The 13,767-nt window shown below is 36.5% G+C and overlaps 1 protein-coding gene and 1 long non-coding RNA gene across 2 annotated transcripts; both read left to right on the forward strand.

The window, feature by feature from the left end:
- The first annotated feature begins 7,617 nt into the window (after positions 1-7,617).
- On the forward strand, positions 7,618-8,949 carry LOC110912201 (nudix hydrolase 18, mitochondrial). Its single transcript, XM_022156875.2, has 4 exons — positions 7,618-7,832; positions 7,978-8,086; positions 8,279-8,362; positions 8,563-8,949. Exons 1-4 carry the CDS (start codon positions 7,762-7,764, stop codon positions 8,794-8,796), a joined length of 498 nt encoding a protein of 165 aa, XP_022012567.1. The 5' UTR covers positions 7,618-7,761; the 3' UTR covers positions 8,797-8,949.
- Positions 8,950-10,219: 1,270 nt separating this feature from the next.
- On the forward strand, positions 10,220-13,178 carry LOC110912200. The gene is made up of 3 exons (XR_002577769.2): positions 10,220-10,509; positions 10,747-10,970; positions 12,836-13,178. It is a non-coding gene; the product is annotated as an uncharacterized LOC110912200 (long non-coding RNA).
- The last annotated feature ends 589 nt before the right edge of the window (positions 13,179-13,767 follow it).

The following is a 13,767-nucleotide window of genomic DNA, read 5'->3' on the forward strand; positions in this document are numbered from 1 at the left end:
ATTTCTTGGTCTTAATAGACGCATCCTCTAGGTGGTCACATGTGAGCCTTTTAGCTACTCGAAATGTAGCATTTGCCCGACTTTTAGCTCAAATCATACAATTGAGAGCAAATTTCCCCGATAATCAAATTAGAAACATCCGGATGGATAATGCGGGAGAGTTCACATCTCAAGCTTTTAATGACTATTGTATGTCAATCGGGATCAATGTTGAACATTCAGTACCTCATGTTCACACACAAAACGGTTTAGCTGAATCTCTGATCAAACGATTACAAATAATCGCTAGACCACTCTTAATGAGATGTAAACTACCATCTTCTGCATGGGGTCATGCTATTTTGCATGCCGCTGCACTGATTAGATTGAGACCAACTGCTGATCACGAATACTCCCCATTGCAACTGGTCTCCGGACGAGAACCAAGTTTATCCCACCTTAGAATTTTTGGTTGTGCGGTATATGTACCAATACCGCCACCACAACGTACTACAATGGGACCCCAAAAAAGACTGGGTATCTATATTGTTTTTAACTCCCCGTCCATAATTAAATATTTAGAACCAATGACGGGAGACATGTTTACAGCACGGTATGCTGACTGTCATTTTGATGAAACAATGTTCCCATTCTTAGGGGGAGATAAGGACAAAGAAAGACTGGTAACACAAGAAATAATGTGGAATGCATCATCGCTATCAAATCTCGACCCCCGAAGTGATCAATGTGAATATGAAGTCCAAAAGATCATACATTTGCAAAGGATAGCGAATGAATTACCAGATGCATTCACAGACACGAATAGAGTGACAAAGTCACATGTACCAGCATCAAATGCACCTGCTCGAATTGAAGTAATCTCAGAAGCGATTACTATACAACGAAAGCGTGGGAGACCAATCGGTTCCAAAGACAAAAACCCACGGAAACGAAAAGAGCAAAGTAACGCAGTTGGTGAAAACTCACAAAAGATTATAAGTGAAACCCCGGTAGAGGTAAAGGTCCCAGAAGAGACAACTATGAATCCAGAGGAAAATGAAGTTTCAAAAGAAACACCGGTACCGAACGAAAATGAGATCTCTATTAATTATGTACAAGATAGTACAATGTGGAACCAGAATAAAACACGTGTTGATGATATATTCGCATATGCTATAGCAACGGATGTAATCAATGAAAATGATTACGTACCTAAAACTTTAGAAGAGTGCATGCACAGAAATGATTGGCCAAGATGGCAAGAAGCCATAAATGCCGAATTAAATTCGCTAGAAAAGCGACATGTTTTCGGACCTGTAGTCCGAACGCCCATAGACGTCAAACCAGTAGGTTATAAATGGGTGTTTGCAATAAAAAGAAATGAAAAGAATGAGATTGTACGATATAAGGCTCGACTTGTAGCACAAGGGTTTTCCCAAATCCCAGGAGTTGATTATGAGGAAACGTATTCCCCTGTAGTGGATGCGATAACCATTAGGTTCCTAATCAGCCTCACAATCTCTGAAGGACTTCATATGAGACTAATGGATGTCGTCATCGCATACTTATACGGGACACTTGAAAATGAAATCTACATGAAAATCCCTAAAGGATTAAAATATCCTGAAGCATTAAAATCAACACCTCGAGATATGTGTTCTATAAAGCTCCAGAGATCTTTATATGGTCTCAAACAATCTGGTCGTATGTGGTACAATCGACTTAGTGAATATCTCGAAAAAGAAGGATACAACTCTGATGTAATCAGTCCATGTGTTTTTATAAAAAGAACACTCTCAAATTTCACTATAATAGCAGTCTATGTTGATGATATCAACATCATCGGATCTCCTAAAGAGATAGAGAAAGCTGCTCAATTGTTAAGGAAGGAATTTGAAATGAAAGATCTTGGTATGACAAAATTATGCATCAGACTACAATTTGGGTATCTGTGTAATGGCACATTTGTCCATCAATCAAACTACATCCAGAAGATGTTAATACGTTTCAATATGGATAAAGCACATCCGTTTAGCGTACCTATGGTTGTCCGACCGCTAGATCCACACAAGGATCCTTATCGCCCCCAAGAAGAAGGCGAAGATGTACTTGGTCCAGAAGTACCGTACTTAAGTGCGATCGGTGCCCTTATGTATCTCGCAAATAACACAATACCTGACATTGCATTTGCAGTACATGTACTAGCGAGATACAGTTCGAATCTAACACATAGACACTGTAATGGTGTAAAACATATATTCTGGTATATTTGCGGGACACAAGATTTAGGTCTTTTCTATCAGAAAGATCAAAAGTCCCAGCTTGTTGGGTATGCTGATGCCGGATATCTATCAGATCCTCACAAAGAAAAATCTCAGACAGGTTATGTATTCACATACGGTGGCACAGCAATTTCTTGGAAGTCAACTAAGCAAACACTTACAGCAACGTCATCAAATCATGTCAAATTGATAGCACTATATGATGTTGGTCGAGAATGCGTGTGGTTGAGATCAATGATTAATCACATACAAGAAGCATACAGATTAGAACAAATCAAGAAGGAGCCAACAATTATTTATGAAGACAATGCTGCTTGCATAGCTCAGATCAGAGAAGGTTACATCAAGGGTGATCGAACAAAGCACATCTCACCAAAGTTCTTCTCAACATATGACTTGCAGAAAGAAGGGGAAATCGATGTTCGTCAGATCAAGTCAAGTGAAAATTTAGCTGACCTGTTCACAAAATCTTTACCAAGAAGCAGTTTCGAGCAACTATCACACAAGATCGGTCTGCGCAGATTGAAAGATGTTTGTTGAATTCAGGGGGAGAATTATACACACTGTACTCTTTTTCCCTTAACTAAGTTTTGTCTCAATGGGTTTTCTTAGTAAGGTTTTTAATGAGGCAGTACAACTGATCCAGTAGTATCAGTTTATTTATTCAGGTCCTGAAGTACCTATTTAACATCATCCTGAAGTATGTTGTTAAACTATGTATAATTCTAAATGTCTGAGGGGGAGTGTTATAAACCAGACATTTTAGGCCCAACCCATTACCTATGGGCTTTAGGGTTTATAGTTAGGTTTATCTATATATTGTAATGTTGAATAGAATAAAGGGTATGAATTCAGTTTATCTTTATTTCTCTTTGGTTTTTAACAATATTAATATAAAACTAATTATATGCACAATTCCGTTCTAAAAAATTAAATACACAGTTGAAAAGTTTACTCGATACATGTTAGTTGAATCCAAAATTGAAAACGAGTAAGGTTTATATTATTTAAAACTAACAACTTTATACATGTCTATTTTTTAATTTACATGAAAGATATTTATTATTATCTATCATATCTATCCAAAATTGAAACGAGTAAGGTTTACATTATTTAAAATGAGTAAGATATTTAATTTACATAAAACTATATACCTAGTAGATTTTATTTAAAAAAATACTGGTGTAACTAGTAGATTTTATGTTAAATAAGAAATTTAATAAAAAGATGAAAATAAAAAAAAAATAAATAGATTTTATGTTAATTAAGAGATATAATAAAAAGATGAAAATAAAAAAATAAATAGATTTTGTAAAACTGATTTAAATTTAAATAAAATTAGGTGTTAGTAACCAAATGTGTTACATTGATAAAACTAAAAAAACAGAAGAGTATTTTAGCCATTATATTGATAAAATTAACTAATTTTGATGTTAGTACCCAAAGGTGTTATAAAAGTTAGTACCTAAATGTGAAACTAGCTATAAACCATAGGATCCATCTGTGTAATTAACTCTAAACATAAATAAAACAATACAATACAATTTTATGCAAGTCAACACGCATCTATAATAATATCTGCAATGGTGCAATAATATATAAAATATGTTCATACAACAACAATCTATCTATCTAGCTACAAAGAGGGAATGATGCAGGGATATCAGATATTATTTTATATTTATTTGAATTTTAATTTCCTAATATTTTGTTATTTAGTTTCCTATTTGAATTGTAATGCCCAACTATAAAATGGGATATAGGGTTTATTGTTTACTCAGTTTTTGATTGAATTTAATAGAAAAGAACGTTGTTCTTGAACCTTACGGTTCGCTTATCGTCTTTGATTAATCGATTGTTCTTTGAGCCATTTGAGTACGCTTCCGATCCGTATCATTTGGTATCAGAGCTTTTGGTTTTCAAATGGCTCTACGTGGAAAAGAAGAAACTTTCGTTCGTAGATTCGCCGCCGGAGGCAACGACGGAGTTCCTTTTAATCCGCGAGGATATGGTGATCATTCTCGTAGATTCGCCGCCCGAGGCAACGAGATTGTGGACCATGAAAACTTTCGTGAATCATGTGATGGTGATTATCCCCGTAGATTCGCCGCCCGAGGCAACGAGGATCCTGACCTTATCTATGATTCTTCTCCCGTATTTGATGAGTATGAGGATGATGTGTGGTATGCTTGGGCAACCGGTGGTTTATATCGTTGTGGTTTCGATGAAGCCGTGAGATTGAATGAGAATTCCTTGAGTCTGAAGATCGCAGCGGTAGAAAACGGTGGTGTTGCTGTGACTCCCGTTGGCGAGGTGATGGCTAATGATGGTGTTAATAAGATCGATGGCGGTGGTCGTGCGATTTCCTTGGCTGACCCACAAATTTCGAAGGTTAGCTTGGTTAATTTAAATATTACTAATTCAAATAAGTTATCTCGTAATAATGTGAATGCTTTGGATCATTCCTATGGTGATGAATTTGCGGAGGGTTCTCATGCAAAGTCTTCGGAATATACCAAATATTATGGAGACTTGAAATTTTTGAAACACCAATCCAAGGAAAATATTGTTGTTGAGAGTTACCATAATTAGGATGAGTTTTCGTGTGAAGCAAACATATTAGAAATTCTAAATGAAAGTGATATTAGTCAAGTACCAAACATCGAGGTTGAAAATAGTGGGAAAAAGGTTGTTAAACTCATTGGCCATGTTATGAAAGAATTCAACGAGTTCTATGGTTTACAACCATATGAGTTTCTAGTTCGGGTTGAGATAATTGAGCAAGTCAAGCCTACCGTAAACAAGAGACGGTTGAATGACCCAGGTGGTACAAATTTAAACTCGAGCGAGATGGTTCGTGAGGTTGAAATTTTTATGTGGGTCGTGATAATAAAAAAATGGAATCGGGTTGATGTTCCTTTTGACCCAGGTGGGTTTGGTTCGAAGGCAAAACTCGAGGACGAGTTTTTTTCGAAGAGGGGGAGTATGATGCAGGGATATCAGATATTATTTTATATTTATTTGAATTTTAATTTCCTAATATTTTGTTATTTAGTTTCCTATTTGAATTGTAATGCCCAACTATAAAATGGGATATAGGGTTTATTGTTTACTCAGTTTTTGATTGAATTTAATAGAAAAGAACGTTGTTCTTGAACCTTACGGTTCGCTTATCGTCTTTGATTAATCGATTGTTCTTTGAGCCATTTGAGTACGCTTCCGATCCGTATCAGGGAAATATGGGGTGGTATCTAGACTAGGGGTAGGGGAGAAGAAACCCCAACCATAACTGAACTAAACTGAAAACTGATAACTGGCTGCTATGGATAAGGTTTGGGATTAACCAATAAAACGATTTTGTGTTGGTTAAGGGTAAAACCGAACCGAATCGCTATTTGCACATCCCTACTCTAGACTTGTAATGATGTTGTGTTCCATTGTTTTGCAGATACGAGACGTGAAGGTGAAGATGAGGTGTGGTCATGTTCATCTTCATCATCGCTGGAGTGCATACCCGTTCTGTATTTGCTTCTTTAGTCATCATCAGCGACAAATGAAGCATCTAAGCCTCATGACTGAACTGGCTTCCTACATCCAAGGACCGACTTGAATATTAATTCCACGAGTTGAATCCTTTGCTTCTTCGTTGCTCGGACTCCCAAGAAACCGAGCGGAGTGCTAGAAATCTCTACTAAATTGCTAACTATATCTTTTTTTATCGTCTCATGTTTTATTAAAGTTGTGACCCTACGAGGGGCTGCTCCCCCTTCTTGGAAAAAGACTCTCAAAACTATCGACACCAAGCTTTGATACCGGTTATTGGAAAATAAAGCCCTTGATAGAACACACAAACATAACAAACTCCGCTAACTCTTTTTAAAATAAAACTAAAGCACACCGATTACAACAATTATAAACATATATTTATACTATGCCTGCAATATTCCTTATCCAAGTCAAACTTTATTTCAATAATCAAAACCCAACTAGATAAACATATCTGTTAAACCGGTAACTCAAAACGGTACAGCTCGATACGGCACGGTTCGATACGGCACGGTTCGCGTCAAAACGGTACAGCTCGAAACGGTTCGGTTCGAAACGGTTCAGCTCGAAACGGTTCGGTTCGAAACGGCACTGTTCGGTTCGAAACGGTACGGCTTGAAACGGTACGGGTCGAAACGGTTCGGTTCGAAACGGTTCAGCTCGAAACGGTTCGGCTTCGAAACGGTACGGGTCAAAACGGTTCGGCTCGAAACGGTACGGGTCGAAACGGTTCGCGTTGAAAAGGTTCAGCTCGAAACGGTTCGGGTCGAAACGGTTCGGTCGAAACGGTACGGACGGTTCAGCTCGAAACGGTTCGGGTCGAAACAGTTCGCGCCGAAACGGATTTTTTGGATTTTTTAGAATTTTTATGATTTTTTAGAATTTTTATTATTTTTTAGAATTTTTTGGAATTTGTTTGGTTTTTTGGAATTTTTTTGATTTTTTGGAATTTACTATTTTTTTGTTTTAATGTTTTAGAGTTTACACTTAAGTCCCTGTGTTTCTAAAACTGACGCAAACCGTCCCTGAATTAGTTAGTTAACTCAAAGTTAACAAAATAAATGGATGGAGTTAAGTTAGTGGACTGAAATGGTTACGAAAATGAAACTAATGGACTGAAATCGCAATTTTTAAACTAATGGACTGAAACCGTTATTTTTGACAAACCTCAGGGACGAAAACAGTAATTAACTCAACAAATAAACTAAACCATTTTTATCTTGAACTCACTTGATTTATCAATGATTCATTTAACCGTTCTAGATTATTCTTCAAATCAAAATTATCCTTTCTTGTAGAGACCAAGATACCTTTGGAGAATGACCTCAGCTTTATTTATACTAGAAATTGTTAGAAGTTGGTAGTTTTTTCTTTACTTTGAGGAATCCAACCGATGTCGTTCGACGCCGTGACGAACCGAACCAATCCTGACCCAATGACATCATTATTATCCTAATCGGTATTATTTTTATGACTTTCAATTGATGTAAAACACGTGTCGATATCCAGTTGGGCACAACTCTTTTGGTAGCTATACCAAATGCCAGTATTGAGTATTGTACGTGACTATAATTAACTGAACCGATACCGATCTAAAACGCGATGAATCCCACTGGACAAATTGAACTTTTCATATACTTTTATTTTATTATTTATAAGTTGAATACATGATGAAATCATGTTGGGATAGGTGGGTTGACTTAAAACAGTTGACCTTTTGTATTTATCAACAAGTAGCCACAGAAGAGTTGATCGTTGAAAATACAGCGTGGACTTAAAAGTTGGAACACATCCGCGCAATTCCCCCGTGCGCATCCGCGCTTTTTTTCTTCTTCATTCTTCAGCACCCCCTATTTTAACCCTTCATAAATCAGACAATCACCATCTTCTTCATATCATCACTCACATAACATCACTTGCTTCTTCTTCTTCTTCTTCCATCTATCCTAACAATATGGTATCCATGGTTTCTCGCAGCGGCCGCCAATTGCAGCGTTACAATCAGAACCAACGCCAACTCGTCGGGTCAGTCTCTCTTTTATCTATATCTTTTATACGTTTTCGACTTAAAGAAAACAGGTTATTAGTTTTGTATAATCTATGATGTTTGCTGAGAACTGTATGATGTGGGTGAAATTTGTTTATTGATAGGGTTTTGAATTTGATGCAGATGTATACCTTACAGAATTAAAGATGGATCTGACAGGAAGTCAGAGGATGCATTAGAAGTACTTGTCATTAGTGCACAAAGGAAAGGCAAAGGAATGTTGTTCCCTAAGGTATATATATAGTATATACATTTCGCATTTTTACTTCTCAACCTGTGAACACGACCTGTTTGCAGTTTGCGCCTATGTGTTAGAAAACTTTATTAATAGAAAATATTGTAGGTTGTATGGTTCTGCCATTGTATCCACTCTCGTCTTAAAAAAAGTTATGGTAAACTGACGCATGGTTTTTAACGTTTACAGGGTGGATGGGAATCCGATGAATCTATCAAAGAGGCCGCGCTAAGAGAGTCGATGGAGGAAGCCGGAGTGCTTGGAATAGTTGAGGTTGGTTCCTCATTCTATGAAAGCTAGTGTTAGGGACATCAACAAGTTGAGCCCGGGCCTGACTGAGCTTGGGCTCAGCTTGTTTGACCTAAAAGTGCTCAAGCTCGTTTATTTAAGAAGTGTCACCATCAAAATGGGCAAATGTCGCTCTTTTTATTATTCTAACAATGGATTAACATATGTTTCTTCAACTTTTGTAGCGGGTGTTGGGTAAATGGTGCTTTAAAAGCAAAGGCAATGATGCATACTATGAGGGGTGCATGTTTCCGTTACTTGTTAAGGAGGAACTCGACGTATGGCCCGAGAAAGACATTCGTCAACGAGTTTGGATGAGCGTATCAAAGGCTAAAGAAGTTTGTCAATATACTTGGATGAAGGAAGCGTTGGACTTATTAGCAAAGAGACTCGAGTCTGCTCCTAAAAGTAGTTTATGAACAAACGTTTTTTATTTTGTAAATACGACGTGTTATTGCAAGGTTACGAGCGACCAAGAAGATCAACAACAACATCTTGAAAGGTTACATGACAAGATCAAAAGCAAGATCTTTGTTTTTGAAATCTTGAATATAAACAATGGTTCATGTTCATGTTGCATTGGTTATTTCTACCCATTGATGATTGATCGATCATAAACCTTAATCCTAAAGGGTTGTGATTAGTTCAGGTCGCCAATAATTACGAGAATGACAATTATTTTACTGTTGTTGTAATGATCAAGATTCGAAAATATCTTGAAGTGAAATGAAATAATAAGTATAATAATAATGAGAAGTTTAGAAATTGTATATTATAGTGTGATAAACAACTTTTGTGACTATGTGATATAAATTTCGATTACAGCTTTATAATAAATTTATATAAATAGATGTAGAATATCTGTATCTGTACCTTATAATAAAGCAAAACCATCTTAGGCCACATGGCATGTACTTAGGCTGCTTGATGCCACGTGGCATGTAATGGTCTCCTCTTTTTTTCCTTTGAGCGCCAATACCATTCCTCCTTTCTACGCTTTTTTTGTTTTTGAAACCGCCTAAATTTTGGAAACCTAATCAATTGAAATCATTCTCCACTTAAACCCTAAATCATTCTTTTAGCCGTTTCTCTTCTCTCTGGCTTCACTCTACATTCTCTTCAAATCAACCTTGGATCAATGGATTATTTTCAATGAAGAATCTAACTGATGTTGGTAATCATATTCAAAGATTTTCTTTTTCTTCTTCATCTAATTGTCGCAAGCCCTAATTGCGATCTTTTGATTCGTACATCAACAATGTATATATTGAGTAGATTGGTTGCGACCGAAGCGCGATACTGGTAGTGAATAATGATTTTGTTTGGTTAGGTGAGATTTTTGTTCAGATTTAGTGGCTGATTGTGTCTATTGGTGATGTTGGCTGTTCTATTTAGGGCCATTCACTATGATGCGGGCCCAAGCGTAGAAGAGCGGGCCATCCGGTACTTGGAGGCCCAAGATCGCGTCACAAAAGGGGCTTCGCTGAAATGGCTCTAACTTGGGCTACGGAGGTCCGTTTGGGGCGTGTGACCAGTCAAAACGAACGGGAGAACGAGCTCTATCTTGCTGCAAACTGCCTACGGCGGTTTGGGTCATCGTCCGTGCCGAAAAAACGCTTATTTCTATTAGTTTTTTCCATTTTTATGTTTTTTCAAGTATTTTGGACATTTTGTTTTTGGGCTTGTGTTTGGCCCGTTGTCTTTTTTAGGCCCGTTTCGAATTTCTGTCTCTATTTATGTATTGCCCTAGTGAAATGAAAGATCAGAATTGAATTTTGAGAAAAACAGTTTTCACTTCAAATTCCGAGCCCTTTGGGTTGAATTTTGGGGTTGGGGAAGAACGACACGGGCATTCACAGAATCAACGTGTTTGATCTTCATTATCGTACTACTCACTACATCACACTATCTTCTAATTCCTTTTTTTTTATTTCCAAGCTTTTGGTACAAATAAATAACTGCATTATCTTTTGAATAATCCACAATTGAGATTTGTTAATGCATTACCGATCTTTCTGTTGTGATTTAGACCTGGGGGCTTGGGAAAATTTTCGATCTAAGTGGAAATCGCAGATTTTGCTTAATTTTATCTGAAGTGGAGAAGTGAATGTCACCACTCTAACTCCTAAGAGGTTTGTGAACAGTTCTTTTATAGGATATGATTTCAATATTTATGTATGTTTCTAAGGTCACCCACCAAGTGTTCGATATATTGTCTGAATGAATAGACTTTAACTAATGGTATCTGCATTTGGTGAAGGAGATCTGAACATTGGCCAATGACCCAGTTGATGGATCTACTACAGTGTTTCAGACTATATGAAGCTTTCATGTTAAATTTATAATAATATCGTGCCATTCGTTGATAGGATTATTGACAATGAGATAGAAGACCCCCTACATTTTATAAAAGAAAAAGTCTTAAGAAGGAATTGGATATGTTGTTGTTGCCGATCTCAAACATATTTTGACCAGCATTGGGGAGAAGCTTGAGCCTTCCGAGTTTGATGAGTGGATTAAGGAGATTGATGTTGGATCTGATGGCAAGATTAAGTATGAGGATTTTATTGCCAGGATGGTTGCCAAATGATTCGTAAGTTACCTTTTTTATATAATTCGTTGCTTTTGTGATCTGTTTGTTTATAATATTATGTGTTTATGGCAAATTTAGGTTGTAAGTTTAGGTGTTAATTGAATTTTGAATTTTATTAGTTTTTGGTATTTTAGGAACTCCTAATTGGCTAATTGTTGTGTTTTGTTTTATATGGTCATATTTGAAAATTGAAGTTTATTGGTAATAAAGTTATAAAACTTGAAATTGGTGTAAGAAAACAAGATTTTTTTTTTTTTGTTTTTAATGCTGCATCTTTGCGTTTGATTTAAGTTGAAGTAACTATTCAGACTTCAGAGTGCTGTTTGATGGACCGGTCCATTCTTTAGATTTAGGCATATTGGATTTTAATTATCCAAACTTTGACTGATTGGTCGATAATAATGGCACTTCACTTTTGTTTTCAAGGACGTCCGTCCCTATATTTCAATAATGTCATTTCAAAACATTTTACACCAACATTCTGATTGGGATAATAATCAAACAGTTGTTTGTTTTGGGACAAACAGACGGAGTTACTTTTCCATAAGAATGGGATTGTTTTTGGCAATGAACGTGAAAATTAGGAGTGCCATTGGTAGTTTGAAATGTTAGCGGCCAACGGGTCATACTTTGGATTGTTAAAATCCAATCTGCCTTTGATTATTAACCTTATCACTGGTAAAAGGGAGAGTGCATAGGGGCTGGGGGTACTGGGAAATGATATCCACTAGCTTTAAGCTTTTACCTTTTGAAATCATCATCTTTGATATACATTATTTACTAATCTTGATTTATTCATGGCTAATCTTTTGTGATTAATTATGTATTTTTTGTGGAAAAAATCTAAAATTTTACGTTAATTAGTGAAAATTTGGAAGGGAGGATTATATCTTATATGATATAATAATCTGGCTACTTTAGTTTAGATGTTTGAGAATGTAATAAAGATCAACATTTTGCATTATCTTTTACACCGAACACACGCGACACACTAACATGTTACTCTGGTTATGATGATTGTTGTCTATGTGATACTTCAGGTATAGGACTATTGAAGCGTTGCATGATTTGTGGAATTGTAAACTGTAATTATGTATAAAGATGTTAGGATCTCTTGAAGGCATTAATAATTTGAAAGCACTAGCAGAGCTGTTATAAACTATGATTGTGGCAATGATTTCCCATTTAGAAACAAAACCGGAAGCGGTAATTACATAAGGGGAAAAAGAGCTTTTGACCTATATTAGTATGATAAGGGGAAAAGGAGCATCCCATGGGTGATCACATTAGCTAATTACTTCAGCTATTTTGTATCGTAAAATTTAGTGTGTCCAGTTTGATATAAAACAAGCATTTGATGGATCTTATTTCCAAGTCACCTTCATTGTAGTTTGACCCGTGTGAAAAGGATTGTAAGTCACCCTTAGTATAGTTTGTAATTAGTACTTTTGACCCATTTAGTTATGTTTGAGTTGATTTAGGTTATGTTTTATCCCAAACAAACAGATCAACTAAAACAGTTTGTCTAATTAGGGAACGGGTCACACAGATTTAAAGTCACCCTGATTGTAGTTTTATTCAACATGCACCTACTTAGATCGTTATCATGAAAGTTTTAGATTATTACTTTAATAATATAGTTTCTTTAATCATATTTTACACATTAAGTTTTATAAAATGTTTAAAGAAAATGTGTGAAAAGTGTGTTTGTGAGTAGGGTCGACCCGTAACAGTTTTGACCCTTATCTACCATCATCAATTAGTTTATTTTGTCAAGTTGAATAATCTATAGAAGCTGGTTTAGACCTCAACATGACTGACCTATCCTCCACCATTTTGGCCCGTTATGAAATGATTTATTGCAGGGCGCTGTTTCCAGGCTTATTAGAGGGCTTGCTGCTAGCGAAGAAGATTTGCAGAAGGCAGATTCTACAGCCAGGGAAGTGCTATAAATGGGTCAGGTCGTTCGATTGATTCAGTAATTTGGTCGGTTTAGTTTATCATCGTGTAAGGTCTGAGTTTATAGGGTGGAGGGTGATTGGGATTACCGTTTTGGGTGAGTGTGTTTGAGGATAATGTCTATACCGTAACGAGGCTGCGTGTGTTCGGGTATATCAAGTGTGCAATAACTTAAGAGTTACGTAAAGCACTTCGATTTGTATGGGGCATATATTCGTTTCGGCTATAATATTTCTTTCATAAGGCTTCCATTAGAGTTTATATCTATAGAGTGGGATGAATATGAGGCATCATCAGTTGACTTGGTTCAGCAACTTGAACGTTTATTTCTTTCAAAGGCTTATTTCAACAATTTTAAGTTATATATTTGTGTGTTAGTCCACCCGCGAAATTCGCGGGATCTCAGACTAGTTAGTTACTTAATCAAATAAGAGTTAGAATTAATAATTAAACTAATAAATAAATTCAAGAGTTAAATGCCCGGATAGTCCCAGTGGTTTTGCTTTTTTTTCACCTTTAGTCCCTAACTTTCTAAAATTACAGCTATAGTCCCCAACTTTTTCAATTTCATTCCCGGATGGTCCCTGACGCGGATGGAGGTTAGTCTTTTCAGTTAAGTGGGTGTGAAATGGACTAAATACCCTTACTATTGAAAAGTAAACTTTAAATCAATAACCACCTTCAATCCAAACACACCTCTTCTTTCTCATATTTAGATTCATCTTCAATCCAAACACACCTCTTCTTCCTAATTCTTCACCACCACCATCTCCACCTCTCACCACCACCACCATCCACCTTTCACCACCGTACCCCACACTTCACTCCGAATTGCCGC

This window comes from Helianthus annuus, chromosome 15, assembly GCF_002127325.2.
Source record: "Helianthus annuus cultivar XRQ/B chromosome 15, HanXRQr2.0-SUNRISE, whole genome shotgun sequence".
NCBI classification, from domain to species: Eukaryota; Viridiplantae; Streptophyta; class Magnoliopsida; order Asterales; family Asteraceae; genus Helianthus; species Helianthus annuus.